The 18,412-nt window shown below is 45.7% G+C and overlaps 1 protein-coding gene across 1 annotated transcript in view; it reads right to left on the bottom strand.

Annotated features, from left to right (window-relative positions):
• Positions 1 to 18,412, bottom strand: part of LOC106807996 (triple functional domain protein-like) — a 76,962-nt gene that overhangs the window by 33,520 nt on the left and 25,030 nt on the right. The window contains 1 exon segment of the mRNA XM_014810535.1: positions 17,081 to 17,177. Within this exon segment, the coding sequence (XP_014666021.1) occupies positions 17,081 to 17,177 (97 nt within the window).

The raw sequence follows: 18,412 nt of genomic DNA, 5'->3' as shown, positions 1-18,412 counted from the left end.
ACACACACGCACGCACGCCCGCCCGCACACACACACGCACACCCGCACACACACGCACGCACACTCACACGCACACTGATTTACACACGTCCACATAGTACATAATATAGATAGTACATACACGCACCCAACCGCGCGGATGCGACACGTTAGACTACATGATTTGACAAATGAACCGCTCTGTGAGCGCCATTGCTTGTGTTTGTAAAAAAAACCTTCACAGTGATGCGCCTGTTGCACGCGCATATATTTATCAATATATGCACATTAGTCTGCTGACAGCATACAGGGGGCGCATTCAGGGTTTATCCCGCGGACAAACTTGCGAAGCAAGCTAGCCGAGCTGCTTCATGCCTCATGCAGTCACTCTCTCTAGCTATCATTCGCATTAGGCAACGCTGGGAGTTGCTCATCGGCTGGGGACTAAATGAAATCCATGCCAAATACAACGATAAAACGTCTACACGAATAAATGGGTTTAAACGGATCGGCAGACAATACACGATGCCTTTTTTTACGTTCCCCACTCAGATATTTATCTTTGTCGGGACGGGGTGGATGTAAACACACGGGCTTTCATGTAGAGCTTTCAAGCGAGTTCGCGCACACGATGCCGATGAAACGGGGAGGGGCTATTCGCCGCACGGAGGAAGCCAGTCATATTCCTACAGTGCAGCGGCCGACATGTACAGTAGCATCGCAGTACATGGGCCCGCACTAGCGACGCCGGCCGCTGCCTGTCAGCGTGCTGGCGGGATCGGCCCCGCACACGGAAATTTCGTCGGCACGCGTGCGGCCGGCGCGGGCAATCGCGACCGAGCCATGAATGCGCAATTCGATTTGCGGCAATCATTTAGGTAGAAGTGGATAAGCGCACGCCGTCACTGCGGACCCGAGACCTGACTGATTACAGGCGTATGGCAGCCGCGCAATTATTTAAATAATCGGCGAAGCCACGTCATCATCATCATCATCACCATCATCATCATCATCATCACCATCATCATCATCATCACCATCATCATCATCATCATCACCATCATCATCATCATCACCACCGTCGTCGTCGTCGTCGTCGCCGTCGTCAGCATCGTCGTCGTCATCACCATCATCATCCGCAGCAGCTGCAGCATCATTATCATCATCATCCCCATCATTATCCCATCATAATCATCACCATCATTATAATCATTACTGTCATCATCAGCGCCATCACTGTCATCGCCATCATCGTCATCATCGCCGCCGTCACGAGGCATCGTCTGCTCGCGTGGCTCGTCTGGAAACAAATCTGTACACGACGTTATAAGGAGTGCGGGAGCAAATAGCTCGTTTCACGACGCAAAGATTTCCGATAATTTATCCCCACCGAATAGATTTGCTCACCGACTAGCTTAATCATTCGCAACGCCGGGGCGCAAATCTGCAGCAGTGTGCGGATAGCAGTTGTTGCTTCCTTTCAGCGATCTTGAATTAAATCGATATAAATAACTGCCAATCGGCATTTCTTACTTCAGCTCTTACCGGTAATAAACAATAATACACCATAATTACATCAGAGTTCTATATATTACACTAACAAAAACTCATCTCTACTAGTAAGGGGCCATTCAAAATTATCAACATTGCCACAAGTGTACAGACCGCACACGAAAATATTTATATGACTACACCCTCCCTCAAAAGTGTACACATTGCAACCTTATCTTTGCAGATTGGTAATAAAAAGAAATATTATATATTAATCAAAATTGTTTCTATTTCTAAAAGTGTAATGGCTGTTGATCCCTCCCCCGCGTATGTATGTACGCCTGTGCCAATGGTGATAATAGCGAATGGCCCCTAACTTGTATTACTATTTTTAATAATAAAACACCCCAATTTATACAAGGCCGTATCTATGAATTACTGTATGGGGGGAAGGGGGCAAGATGAACGAGCGCATGAGGCACTCGCTTCTAGGGGGGGGGCATGCTCCCTCAGGAAATTTTGAAATATAGAAGGCTAGAAGCTCTGAAATGCCATTTCCAACCATTTCAGGTAATTAAGTTACATACCTAAAACTCCCCAAACGGTTAAGCGAGTATTTTCTTATCTTAAGTTCCCATTATTCTTCACTGGGTTCATTTCTTGGCAGCTGCCCCCCCCCCTGCCCCCTGCTAGCTACGGTCCTGTTATATGACAAGGTCTTGGAATTATCAGTACACCACACATTGACATTAAAAAAAAATACTAATATGCAAAGTTATCCCACCATATGCACAAATGAAAGAGGTTCGATCGTCTATATGACAAGCAATGCAGAAGACTGCAGTTCAGGCGTTACGCCACGCGAAGTGTATAACCTCTTGCATTTATAGCAGGGGTCGAAATAAGCGATGGTACGATGGTCCGGGGGCATCAAATAATCAGGAGGACCATCAGATTCTCAAAGTCAATGGTACCGACGGACCATTGAATATTTTGGTCCCAGTTTACGGTAAATTTCTTTGAAGTTTCCACGTTTCAATATACTATATATTAAAGTGAATAAACAATTACTATATCGTTTGATACGAACGAGCTTGGCGCTAGCCCGCTCGCCAATGTCGAGTGGAAATAATATCGGGCGAGTAAAAGCTAAAGCTGACTCGCCCATGTTGGCGAGTAAAAATAATTGTATAAAAAAATGAAAAATAAATTTAAAAAAATAAATGTTGGTGCCAAACATTTTGCTCAAAAACATTATCGTAACAATGTTCCATGAAATGTTCGGCAATGTGCGGTGAAAAAAGTCACCGAACATTTGTTCCGAACAATGTCTCTGAAGATCGGAAATGTTTGATATCTCGAACATTGTTCGTCGAATGTTCGTCAATGTGCGCTGAATGTCGAACAATTCTAAGAACATTTGTAAAGTAGTAACCAATAGCAGCACGATATGTGGTCACATGATTTTTGTGCCCAATCATGCGCCGATCACGTGACTCTTTACACAGCTCTCTAACACTGTAGCTACTAGACGGCGCCATAAGGTTGTGAAAGGCGGCTATCGCACGGCATCCTCACTTTATCTTACTACAATTTGGTGAATGTTGTATGTATGTATCATATGTATGTATGTATGTATGTATGTATGTATGTACTATGTATGTATGTATGTATGTATGTATGTTAATGAAAGGCTCCGTCAGTTTTGATCCAAATAGCGCCAAATTCACAGAAGAGATCGATGAATACACGGGACGGGTTCTAAACTTTACTCGGTTGAAAACGGTAAAAAAGGCTTTAAAAAAACGGGAAAAAAGGCAAAGATTTGCCTGAAAATAGGGGACGCTATATCTTTGCCTTGCTAATATTTCGCCGTCTGTGAACGTTGTGCTGTAATATTTCTCCGTCTGTCAACGTTGTGCTGCATGCACAGACATTTTTGTAAGCCCAATAATGTAAGTAGAAATAAGCATGTAATAATGAACTTAAATGTTCAGTAGCTATTTTGGGATAGTTTTCGATATGAGATGTACAAGTTGAATTTCATCAGAGCTGACTTGAAGAAATGGCACTTACACTGACAACGTTGGTTTCCATGAGATCCTCTAATTGCGTAGTACCACCAGCAGCGGTAGCAGCAGCATCGCCACCGCCAGTAATAATGGAATGGTGTGCATGTGCGTGTGTGTGTGTGTGTGTGTGTGTGTGTGTGTGTGTGTGTGTGTGTGTGTGTGCTGGTGTGTGGTGTGTGTGTGTGCTGTGTGTGTGTGAGTGAGCGTCGCTGTGGTGTGCGCGACACGCGCACAAGGACAGACTTACCGTGTGTGTTAAATGTGTGTTGTGCGGTGTGGTGTTGTTGTTGTGTGTGTGTGTGTGGGGCCTGTAATGTGATGTGTGTGTGTGTGTGTGTGTGTGTGTGTGTGTTGTGCGTGAGTGAGCGTCGTGTGTGTGTGCGCGTGTGTGATTAAAGGTGTGTGTGGCGCGCGCGCGCGCGCGCGTGTGTGTGTGTGTGTGTGGTGTGTTGTGCTGTGTGTGTGTGTGTGTGCGGTGTGTGTGTGTGTTGGTGTGTGTGTGTTTGTATGTCCCTGTGTACTTGACAAACAAATGGTTAATGTTTTACGTGTAAGCATGATTTGCCTACATGATATTTTGTATTGACATCTCAACCATTAAAATAAAAATTGCGCAACAACTAAACTCTCATTATAACACCTTACACATAACCACTAACTGGTACACTATGCATCACAGTCACGTAAGCCGCGCGTAGCGCGGGTTCCAGTAGTAGTATCAAAGTCGCCGACAGTCAGCGCACGGCGTGTGTGTATACGTGCCTGCGGGTGGCATATTGATTGATGTACGGAGGGGGGATTGCCCAGGATTGTTTAAAAGTCGCGTGGGGCATGTTCAATTAATAGGCGGGTGCCACCGCTTTGGATCAGAGGACGACAGCAAAAATTCTTTACTGGAATGGGAAAAAGCTTACAATCGAAACGACACACAATGACGCGTGCCGGGCACGCCAAAAATAAACGTTGTGTGAATTTCATCTACGATTTTCCATGTATATATTGTTAACTAGCGGGATACCGGCGTGCCCGGGGAAATCACTCAGAAATCAGTGGCCGTTACTCAGTTTGTGACCGCTTGGTTTGAATGGCAAAATACCCAAAGAAAATAAGAACTATCTAGCATGCACTCCATCATTGCATGCATCCATGCCATTACGCATTCCAGCCATGCCATACCCCCCATCCCATCCCATCCATCCCATCCCATCGCATGCCAATCTCGATGCATCCCACGGCCATGCCATGCCATCCCATCCCATTCGCATGCCATCCCATCCCATCCCATTCCAACAATAAAAAAGAATAAGAAATCAAAAGATAAAAAGTATTAAATAAAAAAGTAAATAATAATAAATGAAAATTATATAGAAAAATATAATAATATTTGATATGTAACCTACATAGGCTTTCCGTGAATGTTCCCGGACCCCTCCTGGTCTTCCGTTCAGTTTGCGCTATCATTATCATCTAACCATAGTTATTCTGGATTTTTAGTAAAGTTTAAATGTGGGTAAAAAAAATTAAAATTTTGAAATTAACGGTGCTGATACGGCAGAAGCTACATACTAAACAGTCCAAAAGTAAAGAAACAAAGCATTTGCGAGTGGTGGCGATTCGAACCAGAATCAATGGGTTTAGTGCAGTCCGATGCTCTTTATCTATTCGGCTACGGGGACGTTCATGGTTAACACATGGATTCAGACGTACGTAGATATATTATAAGCTCTATTGTACGCCATGCGCATCTATTGATGAATAGAACTTTTGATTAAACATCTTTACTTTTTAACTTTTTTGGAAATTTAAATCAGCCAGAACCACCTCCCAGACACGTGCTGATTCTGAAAATATATTTAGTTTTCCTCTTAGGCTGCGGAGTTCTCTAGTTATGCGCGAACACACAAAGTCGGCTGAACAACTTATATATACTAGCAGAAAGCTATAACCCGTAGAACCAGCAAATGTTGTCTTTAAATAAAAACTCCATGTAAGCTCACAAAATAGTAAATCATTTCATGTAAGCTGAAAGAACAACCACTGCACTGGGTACAACCAGAACCCTGCCAAGGCTACTGGCCACTGACTAACTGTGTCAGTACGGTGTACGTCAAAGCAGATGTTGAGCAGGGGGAATCTCGGCATAGGGGGGGGGATCTGAGACGTAGCACCATCTATTGAGGAATAGATTTTTGTTTGGCCCAGAACCATCTCCCAGACGTGGTGATTCTGAATATCGCATCATACGGCGGCCAGTTCAAGAGGACGCAGTGTAATTCCCACGTATGTGATGTGGATCTTGCTGTGTACGCACTGGCCATCTATTTGACGAATAGGCATTTTTGCGAAAATTCTTGACTAATACGTAATACTGTAAACTTTTTTAATTTTTGCTTCAGCCAGAACCATCTCAGACGTAGGTGATTCTGAATATATCCTTCAGTATAGCGGCGATTGAGTGACACAATCAGGCGAAAAGCGACACAAAAAAAACAACACACACACACACACACACACACACAAGGATTAGCCAAATTATAGTAATAGATATAGATATCGGAGGTATAATATCGATATATAGCTCAATATATATATTTATATTAGATCTCTATCTCATATATATAATATCATATCTACTATCTATCTATCATATTTATATAATAGGGATCTCTATATCTTTACACCCCTGGTAATACCCCCCGTGCACACGGACGGCCGACCATCCGCGACCATCCGCCGCACCGTACGGCGACCCAGAAAATGCTACAAGTCGCCGACAAACGCGAAACCCACGCTTCATTACGCGTATCCAGTCAGATCGACGAACCTTGCGCGTTTGTTTTAACATGCCTCAAAAACAACGCCGTGACTCGGCGATCATTGGCGATCATTGGGCGACCCACGGCGACCCACACCCACGATGTCTGGCGTTTACACCACGCGGGTACGGGTGTATAGGAGATGTTACGGCGCTTGTACGGCACGTTTATGGAGATGTACGGCGCTTGTCTCACGGACCTTCGTTGACCCCCACGGCGTTCTTACCCGCGTTCCAGGGTCAGATCGCCGAACCTGGCGTTTGTTTTTGAACCATGCTCAACACAAACGCCGGAATCGGCGAATCATTGGCGATCATTGGCGACCATGGCCGACCACAGCGCGATGTCTGGCGTTATCACCACGCTTATACCGCGCGATATGGCGGAACCGTCGCGCGCTCTAGTGCCCATTTTCGTCGCCGTAGAAAGCGCAGTAAGGACGCCACCCCGGTGTGACGGGGCTATAATATGATATGCACTGCAACCAGAGACCTTAACGGGCTCATAGATTGCAAGTAAATTTTGTACAGATCTGAAAATAAAACTAGAAAGGGCAGTTGTGCGCCAACTACATGTATCCCCCGTGATCCAGTGGATGTGATGCAAGTGGAACTGACAATAATAATGGAAGATGACCAAATTATGGCAGCACTGCCGCCGCCATAGAGAGAAGTTCGCGCAGCAGAGGGAAAAGAAAAGGATAACACTGGTGGCATCCCTGTGGCCGCCATAATGCAAGCAGGCACAGAATCAACAGAAAATACTATACGGTGACAGAAGAGTGTTCCTCCTCAAGGTGGCAGGTACCGAACCAGCCGCAGTGATTATATAGTCTATTGTACGCAGCTGTCTCTTACTTCCAGTCCGCGCCGACCGTAATTGAACAGTACTAGTAGAAGATCACTAAGCTGTGCACTCGTTTAACGATATGTATTTCGGAGTAAATAAGGCTTACGTAGTTGTGTTTTTTTTTTTTTCAAAAAAAACATGTAATCGAATGAACAGCGGGTAAATTCGGTTGACATGCGGGCTGAACATATTGTCTTCCCACTTACGCACTGGCGCGAGCACGACCTGATAGCACGGTAGACTGTAAGACGGTTAAGGGGTAGACGGTAATAGACTAGCGTACGCTGCCAAGATCGCGTGCATGTCTATTGAGCTTGGACAAGGGCTTGGAAACATTCTAGGCCTATTTTCACCATTTGACATGGAATTTTCCGCTCACTCAACATAGATGAAATAGTAATTTTCTTTTGTATTTTTCATTTTTCACAATAATAGTGCTCACAAAAATTAACGAAGCACAGCTTGTGACATCTTCTACTTTTACATACCATATCGGTCATAAACACAAAAGTTTGCTCGAATGCTGTTCGATTACGAAACTTAACCACTTTCGACGATCGCGCTATAAATAGGAGAACTTCGGATACCAGGTGGACTCGAGTACGTGATCTCCGTCTTCCAGTGTAAATAGTCCGCTACGCGGACAGGTATCGTTTCACTCACTATAAGGCGCGAACGCATCTAGTATGATATGAAATATCTTCTGTAAAGACGTAGAAGGTAGGTAAGCTAAATAAGTCCACAAAGACATAAGCGTTTGCTTACACAACTCATCCTGGCCTTGAGAGTTGTGCAAGTATGTTAAAAATGGTTGCACTTGAGCGTTTTTGGTACGTGACTACACCTTCTCCCAAGATGTGTAAAACTTGTATACGCAAGTTTGCTCGCGCTAGTGTCAAATTAGGGGGCGAGTTATAGAGCGAAAGGAAAAAATGATGAAGGTCAATTTTCGAAGGTCAAAGTCAAATAAAGGTCGCAGTGACCTGGTTTGGTATGCGACACACCTTCTCCCCAACATGTGTAAGTATACCAAGTTTGGTAGCACTAGGTCAATTAGGGGCCGAGTTATAGAGCAGAAGGGAAATATGATCAAGATCAAGGTCAAGGTCAAATAAAAGTCGCAGTGACCTGGTTTTGGTATGCGACACACCTTCTCCCCAAGATGTGTAAGTATACCAAGTTTGGTAGCACTAGGTCAATTAGGGGCCGAGTTATAGAGCAGAAGGGAAATATGATCAAGGTCAATGTCAAGGTCAAATAACGGTCGCAGCGACCTGGTTTTTGTACGCGACAAAACTTCTCCCCAAGATGTGTAAGTATACCAAGTTTGGTAGCGCTAGGTCAATTAGGGGCCGAGTTATAGAGCAGAAGGGAAATATGATCAAGGTCCAGGTATTAGTAAAGGTCAAATAAAGGTCGTAGTGACCTGGTTTTGGTACGCTGCGCGCCTTCTCCCCAAGATGTGTAAGTAGACCATGTTTGGTCACGCTAGGTCAATTAGGGGTGGAGTTATAGAGCGGAAGGGAAAGTGTCTGCGGCGGCTGGACAGACATGAAACCATAGTATCCCCGCCGACTTCGTCGCGGGGGATACAATAAGCGTCAAGGCCTGTGTTAATTCAGTTGACAGATAGATTAACTTATTAACCACATTTATACTTTACCTTAACATTGTACTTGTACAAGTTGGCAGAGACTGAGCAGTTCAACCCTCAGCAATTTGAAGTTCATGTTTCTCTTTTTAAGTATTTTAGTCTTTGGTCTCCGCAAAAGTGATATTTTTGTGATGAAGATTGTTTAATAATGCTGCCTCAAAGTGTTTCTGTGCAAGAAATTGCATCTAAGAGGTGTAATTTTCCAAAAAAAAATTCTGGGGGAGGGCACCCGGACCCCGTCTAATCAGGGACCCCTTCCCGAACCCACCCCCATAGTCTATTTTTTCACTATTGTTTGACAAGCATTGTTAAGTATTGTTACTCCTGTTAGCTCAGCTGACGAAGTCAGATGCAGCTTGTAGAATCGCATGATTGTCCGTCAACAGTTGGGAACAAATCTTAACCGCTCGACGTACGGTCTTGATATTAGGGACGTCGGGGGGGGGATCGCGAAAAGGACTCGGGATTTCGAATTTGGGGGTCAAGGGTCAAAGGTCAAGATGTGTCAATGGAGGGGGAATATTTTCCCCTTAACTTAAGGTACAGGAGGAAATACGGAATTGCGGCACAAATCTCAACGGCTCGACCTAAGCTCTTAATATTCGATGTATAGTGTGATGGGGAGGAAACCCATCACCAGCGCAAAATTGGAGGTCACAGGTCAAAAGGCAGTGGGGGAAAGGTCAGATATCAGATATTTTCTGAGGACATGGTCAAACGGACCGAGTACAAAACGTTTTGGTTTCAGCGCTGACCTACCGTTTTTATCACTTTATTGAAAGGACCATGAAATCTATTTTCCGCTGACATGTGAAGAAGTAAGTGTGTCTGATACCATTTTGACCCTCAAGAGGAGGGTTAAACATGGATTTGTTGACTGTTAAAGCGATCATGCGAGTTTTTTTCGCGTTTTTTATGTGTTTATTCTCACTCTCATGATGCCTACCATTGTTGGCTTGAGTAACAGTAAATTGTTTTAAAGGACAGGGTAGCTGGCTGCTAGGATGTTATGCATTACAAGCTGTAGCTTAGCTGTAGTAACAAATGCGTCTATACGGCAGCATGGGCGTATTTGTTTGACAGATACCTTATTTAATTGTTCATCTATTAATTTCACATCAGCGGGCTACGAAATTTGAACGGCGGCCATGACTATCCGCCGGCGACGTGCTGGCAGCCGCCCGAAAAAGTTGGCGTATTTGACAATGGTTATTTTGCACCGTTAGCAGTACCGAGAGGGTAATCACAATAATTGCAATTGAATATTTATATAACCTAAATGCTATTTAACCAAACGATATTCATTTTAGGGCAAATTTATCCATATTAAGACTGAAACTATATGTCGTTTATAAGTAGATTACAAAATGCCTTTTGCTTTTATATGAATACAATAAGGAAACACGCGCTCAGTGCTGTAGCCTTGCTGGTAAAGTGGTTTTTGCGGCAAACTTATTCAAGATCGTTGCGGCGCTTTGAGTGGCGTGCACGGCGTCGTTGTAAGATCAAGCTGTAGTGCGTGTTATGCGTTTAAAAATTAAAATAAAATATTTACTAATAGTGATTGAACGCATGACTTTTTAATGTAGCGTACTTATAACCTAAATTAGCGTGAAAATAACCGACTAGAAGGCGGCTGAGAGTAAGAGCTCTCCGCTTTAAATAAGCAATGGAAAATGTCTAGAACTGCAGTGCAAAGACAAAATCATGGCACGATATGCATATTTTGGCGTCTCTCGTGATGTTGAATATTACGCTGTCATGTGCTCGTACTTTCTCGGGGCGGTAAGCCGCGAGATCGTCAACAAGGGTACATGTAATGAGCAACAATCGCAGCGGGCCGGGAGATTATTTTTGGTGCAGGGATGTAGACAGCGAGGTCCATGTATTGAGTAGCGTACCAGAACAGGTGTACGTGTAGGTTGTATACTTGTTAACCTCATGAAATATATAGTCTTCAAAAGTCGCTAGGACGTATAGGGCGAACGACGGAGAGGAGAGTGGATCAAATACGAGTGTATCAACAGGGCTGGGGTATTATCACACACATAATACGATGCGGCCTTTGTTTTAGGTTATGTTCTGCGGATATTTGTTTGAGGACGCATTGGTGTGATTTTGTGAAAGTCCTGGACTGCGAGAAAAAGATTTATTTGCTGTTTATGATGTGGTCCAGTCAAATTGTTTCTATGGCTATAGAGCTGCATAAAATATTGGTGTTTTTGAATGTTGGTGTAATCAGTGATATTTTCGCTGTGCAGGTGATACTATATTCAGCTTTATTAGTTTTTTCTGAGGGCAATGATATTCTGCGGGGCAAATGATCGTTTTTAAGCATCAAAGAACTGAAAACTGGCTTTTGCGTATTAGAGGCATCCTCCCCGCCGCTCCCCCACCACCACAACTACGCTCTGCTCGGACGCATATGGCGCATGTATTAACGATGTTAATATAGGGCAAGTCCTTCTAGAGTTAGAACGCTGTATGCTTTAATTTCTGTAATGACCGATCTAGGTATGAGCAAAGCCTATGCATAGATTGTAGATCTGTATTAGTTTAGTATTCAAGAGTTAATGAGAAAAAATTTGTATAGTATAGCTGTAGTGATCCTAGTATATACTGCTCTGAGGGCGCGACCGCGGTGGCGTAGGAGGCGCCCTTGATCGGGTTGACAGTGAGTTTTATCAGAAGAATACCTGGCTTACAGTACATGCGGCTCAGTTTGAGCGCTGGTCGCTGCTGGCGCACTTGTTTTAAATTGGGCAGAGTACAGATTGCCAGTTTGGCGAGTTGAACTTTATTGACTTACTCTGGCTCAGTTGAGGCGAGCGAGGTTTTTATTTAAGCTCGTAACACAAATGTAGGTGAAGTAATTAAACGCTTTTATGCTAGCATGTTAAATCTGACTTTTCTAGCGCATTGCACGGCCGAGCAGCTTAATACTTTTATTACTTTTATTATTCACTTTTAGAGAACATTTGGAAATTTAGGAAAGGACGATCTAAAAATGTTAGGAGGAGCCGTATCTAACATTTCAGAAGCTAGATGGTCGGCGTGAGCATCTCTTTTTTTATCCGCTTATTTCTATCGCGGCTGTATTATAGTAGTACACGCGGCCAACAGCCTTTCTAATGCGATACTTGCATCCCAGTCTTGTGGAGATGCGTGCGCACTATACAGAATGATCTGGGTGAATAGAAGCCCAGCAACGGGGCCGGCTGGGTGGACTACAGATTGGGCAGCAAAGTGGGTGAAACATGACATGGCGATGATTACGGGGGTGACAATACACGACAACCTATGGACCAGACTGGATGACACACGGTACGGTACAGCCTATGACAGATAGGTGCACACCGACTAACTACAGACGACACGGTGTTGAGCATACACTTATAACTAGGAGCACGGTGGTGAGCACAGGACTACAACAACGACAGGCGCAGAATGGAGCAGGACTACAACTACGACACGGCGTTGAGCATACGAACTACAAGCTAGGACAGCGGTGGGTGCCATACAATCTAAACTACGTACTGGTGTTGGGTCCTACCCCTACAACTAGGACGACTGGTGGTGACACGACTAGGACTAAAACTACGTGCAACGGTATTGACATACAACTACAGACTACGTGCACGGGTGTTGGCTATACACTACAAACTAGGACAGCGGATGTGCCCCACAGGAGCTAAATAGCTACGTCACGGTTATTCGACTATAGCAACTACAACTACGTGCAGCGGTGTAGGCATACCAAGCTTACAAAGCTAGGGACACGGTGGTGACACTAGGACTAAAACTACGTCCAAGTGGCGGTGTGACGATCCAACTAACAACGCATGAGAGACGGCTGGGGTAACAAGATGGCGTTTGCGGCAAAAAGATGCGTTGTTGCCCCGACCACTGCCAAGAGCGGTTGAAAGCGCGCGCACTTCCGAGGCGGACTGGAGCGGCGACAGGCGGGAGCCGGCGGTGTGTTGTATGTAGGGCCATTTGCGCGGCGTGGCCGCTAATACGATTCGGCAGGCGCCGAAGGAGGGCGGGCGGCGCGAATAGCGTATATGCGGAAGGCGTAAGCATCGCGGCCAGTTTCGTCAGCACCTACGACGGCGGGCTCGGCTCGAACAGGCGGGCGGGGCGCCATGTTTGCTGCTGGGCCTGCTTACTTGTTGGGCGCAGCTGCGCAGGGCAGGGCGAGTATTTGTTGCTGGCGGGCTGCTTTGGCGCAGGGCAGTTATGCGTAACGAGATATGGCTAGCGTGTGAAGAAACTGGCACGGGCCAGACCTACCACGTGGCTGCGCAGTGTTCGCGGCCGGAGCGTAAATTTTTTTGTGCCGCAAACGTATAACGGATAGCAAAGAATATAGCGCGCTTCTGATTGGTTGCTTCGAGTTTGCTTGGGGGGTGCTTTGACAGGAAGAAGCATAAGCGGCCGGCATTTTAAGTGGGGGGTGATTTGCTTCCCCAAGTTCCTGGTGCTACTGCGGCCAGCCCAAATACGTTCGAGTTTGGCAGTCAGACGTGGTATTGTTTTTCCAAAACCCCGTTACTGGACCGGGTGCAACGGCCGGGTGCGATGAAGTGAGGAGGCGTCGCGGCGAGAGGTGCTCACTTGGGGGGGGGGGGGCTTGGGGGCTGCTGGGAAGCCAATCGAACGGGCGCACTATTTGTAAATGTTTGTTTGGTTATGAGCGCGCTAAGATAAGTAGCGTTTTTCTGAGGAATGTAGTTTTCCAATAGAAAAACATACATGCTTTTTGCCTCGATTAATGATATAACATATAATATCAGCTATAGATTGGGCCAATTCTTTGTCTGGCAAATGTGTATTTTATCGTCATGCGTAAGTTATGAGAGGGTCTGGCTGCTGCCGGTAATGATTACATGACGTACGTATGCGTAGACGTACACTGGTTGGCACTCGATTCGTAGGTGCTTTGCGTCGGGGCAGAGGAGTGCGAGAAAGGAGCAAGGGGCTACGAGCCAGGTACTACTAGAGCTAGCGACGGTGAGCTATAAGTAGCGTAGGGGCTAGCGGAAGAGTAGCTAGAGGCTATAGTACTCGTACTCGTGACGGGAGGGCTAGTAGTGAGTATTAATTCTAGTACAGTTAGTAGTCGTAGTGTACTAGTAGCGTAGTGGTTGTAAGAGCGAGCCGGTGAGGTCCAGGGCTGTAAGACGTAACTAATCGCACGGCAGCGCAGCGAACGATAGAACAGAAATTGCGGCCGCTATAAGCGTATAGAGGCGGCTAGAGTAACGACGGTAGATGTCTAGACCCTGGCTATAACTTAGATTAAGATGGAAATACAGATTTGCACTAAGAATTGGCCAAGTTATAGTAGGATCGTTATATGTTAATAAATAATGAAGTATAAATTATGTGTGTCTTTCATGGAAGAATACATCAGAAACTTAGTCTATAGGGGCGGTCATTAAGCCCAAAACCGAGCATGTTACCAAATGGTGTTTTGTTGGCTGCCTTGTCTTGGAAGGTTTGTCTTCAGTCTGGGCAGAGCTAAATGCAGTGAAGAAAACGCATGATGATTTGGGTTATTCACTGAATAGCTCATGTTGTTTTAAGAAACATAGCTAGAAACTACTTTAAGGCGCTCAGGCTTACAGATAAGTTGCGGATGGAAGTTTTTGGTAGATAATTGGGACTTTTGGGCTAGCAGAGTCATGGAGGGAGCTGAGCATCTTGCCTAAGATTGCCAAGGCTAATCAGAAGGCGCCGTAAATGCGTTCTGATGTATATTCTTGGGAAAAAAACGAGTTTCGGCGCGCCGGCAGCAACGCAGCAGCGAGGTGTGGCGGTGGCACGGAACATGACGATTGCCACGGCAGCAGCGGGTCAGGAGGTTGCCTGGAAAACGATGGCAGGCGTAGCAGCAGGCCAGGCGGCCGCCGTAACGCGGGCCCCTGCATGCTGCATTTGCAGATAGCAATGGTAGGCCGGGCGGCCACCAATACGTGCAGGCGGCCGTTAGCCGAGAGCTTGCGTAAAAGCTGGGCTGTGATGAGAGCATAACGGCTGATACTGTCAGCAACTAGGCGCGCCGGTCATGCGCGTAGCGGGGCCGAACGGAGGCGCGCGAGGCGTCATGCGCTGATTGAGCCAGGGGCATTGTCTTGAGATTTCTTGTACGAGTCACTTAGCGTGCTTAGGGTCGACCACTGAAGGCGCGGCGCAGCCACGGCAACTAAAACGGTTAGGGGCGCGTTTGAGAGATGGCCTCCGCTGCCGGGTCGCATAGGCGGGAAATGTCGGTTGGATCTGCGCCCAGTTTTCGGCGTAGTGCGTGTTTCAGACGCCCGTGTCTTCACATAGTCTCATCTAAGGCGGACAAAAAGGGGCGGCGGGTATTCGCGGTTGGGGCGGGCGGCTTCGCCGCGAGCGCGTAGCGGGCGATGTCGCGCAAAACGGCGGGGCCGGCAAGTGCCGTCTAGGAATACTGGTCGGGGTGGTGACAGACAGGACTGACGAAAAAAGAAAAGTCCCAGCTATTGACACGGGCGTTGACATGAGCCACTACAACTAGGACACGGTGGTGACACAGGTCTACAACTATGACACGGTGGTGACATACAACTACAACTAGGACACGGTGGTGACACAGGACTACAACTATGACATGGTGGTGACATACAACTACAACTAGGACACGGTGGTGACACAGGACTACAACTACGGCAGGATGACCCACGGCACAACAATGAAAGTGTCAATGACACTGTAGCTCACCTTGGGTCTGATAGAAGAGGGAGGGGAGATATATAAAGCAAGAGTATATATGGGAGAACTCCCATTATATATAACATATCTCCCATTATATACTCTTGATAATGATATATATGCATAAGTTTTGATGCGAAAATAAATGTTTCAGATCTGAAAGTCTGAAATCTTGACGAGAGATGGCGCTACGCCTAAATCATCGCCATTTTGGTTTTCGAATATCGCGCAAATACAAACAATAACATTTCCAGTCAAATTACTGTAACGAAGAATCTAAAACACAATATTACACGTATATAGGTATGATTATAGAGTTGTTAACCAGTTAGACAAAATAAACGTAATAGGACGTTGTCATCTCTCCCATAGGAGTAACAACTGTTTTGGGGCTAGCCTTAAACATTCATATATACCAAAATTTAACAAAATTGAATGAATCTAGATAGCCATTTTGATTTTTGCCAAAAGGTGGGTGTGGCTCGAAAGTAGGTCGACTGGCGTGCTCCAAAATAGGACGTTCAAACCTCTCCCATAGGAGTAACAACTATATGCAATTTGAAACATGTGGGTCAAACGGTTCTTGAGTTATCGTTAACCGTAGCCAAATGTTGACGGACGGACGGACGGACGGACGTACGACGGACGACACCCCATGGCAATAGCTCATATTGACGATGTCCAGGCGAGCTAATGACAGATGTGTAACACACGACTCCAACAATGACACGTGGGTAACAGAAGACTGTAACTATGACACGGGGGTGACACAGGACTACCACCATAAAAACAGGTGGCACACGACTACAATCATGCCATGTGGGTGATGCCGGACTACAACCACGACACAGGGGGGGGGGGCAAGATTACAAGCATGACACAGGGTGTTGACACGTGACTATAAGCCCAACGCACTACGTGTACACGTACAACAACTATTCAACCCTGTATATAGGCATTATGAATCCTATAATACCCCGAATTGGCTCAATTCACATGCTACACTGAGATTCCTAGCCGAGATTTATTCAGAGACATTTAATTATTTCTGGCAAAGTGACGATGTCAATTTACAGAGCGATAGATTCGGTTGGACTGCCGGTTCAGTGATTGCCATTCCCCGTGCGGAGGATTCCGCAACAACAGCAGCCTTTGCCGCGCGCACGAATGCACGCAGAGAGACACATTTCATCCCCCTAGTAGAACCTCCCCACTGCACAGTACACTTAGAAAGAGAAGGTTGCAAACGTGACACCGCCGACTGCCGTTAATGACGTATTAATGAGCAGCCTTTGTGGCATCCATAACTTATGCTCGACTGCAAAGACGAATTAATTAATGAACGCATTAATGCTCGAACGGCCCTAGTCTCATAATGTTCACAAACCACAGAATCAAATGTCGTATACAACACAGCAAGCAAACGTCGGCTGTTAACGAACGCATAACCGGAGACACACGAAAGTTGCATGGCTTACCTAAATGTGCTTCTTCGTTTGTTCGAAGGAGAGATGTTGTTGGACAGAGAGTAAGTCGATGTGCTCGGACTGGCTTCATTCGAGTTCCCCGACGATTCTGCGCGAAAACAAAAAGCGAAAATTGCACATAACACGAAAAAGACCGCGGATTCCGAGAGGGCATCATGCACCTCTAATTAGATATTAATATTTTAATTACACTGCCCTGCAGCGGCGTCTTAACGCATTGTCGACTCGGTGGGGTCTTTGCTCACTGAGCCGTCGACTACGTTGTGCAAACCATCACAGCAGTGTGTTCACTAAGCCGATTAACTTAATTAACCGATATTATTAAGATTAACTTAATTAACCGCGGGCAGAGATATTCACCTGAAAGCCAAGCTACGTTTCAACCTAACCCTGATAACACGCAACTCCAATTATTGGTGGCCGTGGGTAACGACGTTGGCGATGTTTGGCAGAGGTGGGGGGAGAGGGGTGATGAGGCTCGTGATATATTCAGCAGACACATACAGCCACGGGCTATGTTATATATTAGATGGTAAGAGAGAGCAAGAGAGTTAGGGCTGATATATTGGGCAGTACTGTGGAAGTGGGGTTTGGCATACTTGGTGGCTGGTATAAGTATGTGGCGGACCTACTGGGGATTGTAGGCGATGCCTGTGCTGATATACTGGGGAGAGTTGTTGATGTAGGGGTGATATTTTTGGGGAGGGTGGGAGAGGTAAATGCTGATATATTGGGGAGATGTAGGGCTGGTGTGCTGGAGAGAGTTGTAGATATAGAGGTTGATATACTGGGGAGTGTAGAAGACTTAGGGCTGGTCACGTTTCCTGGAAAGAGTTGTAGATATAGGGGGTGATATACTGAGGAGAGTAGACGTATGGCTGACATATTTGGGAGGGTGGGAGATGTAGGGCTGATATATTTAGGAGGGTGGGAGATGTAGGGCTGATATATTTAGGAGGGTGGGAGATGTAGGGCTGATGACCGCAGCAATCATACCAGCAATAAATTTTTTCGAGTCAGGACTTTCAAAATCACAAATGGCGTCTCAAACAAGCGAACATAATTAAAACAAAGGGGCATCTATTTGTGTGTGATAATCCGCAGTGTTGATACATCGATTTGATCACCTTCTCTCTCCGTCTTCGTTATAGTCCTAGGACTTTTGAAGACTAATATTTATGAGGTTACAAGTTAGCAACTTAGCGTACACTCTGTTTGTGTTACGGCTACTAATACTATGGACCTCTGTGTTTACATCTGACCAAAAATATCTCGGCGTGCGATTTTTGGCATTACTGGTAAACCTCTATGTTGACGACTCAC

The sequence above is a fragment of the Priapulus caudatus genome, unplaced genomic scaffold, assembly GCF_000485595.1.
Source record: "Priapulus caudatus unplaced genomic scaffold, Priapulus_caudatus-5.0.1 Scaffold247, whole genome shotgun sequence".
NCBI classification, from domain to species: Eukaryota; Metazoa; Priapulida; class Priapulimorpha; order Priapulimorphida; family Priapulidae; genus Priapulus; species Priapulus caudatus.
Note: the sequence above shows the minus strand (reverse complement) of the source record. Positions and strands in the feature narration are given on the sequence as shown.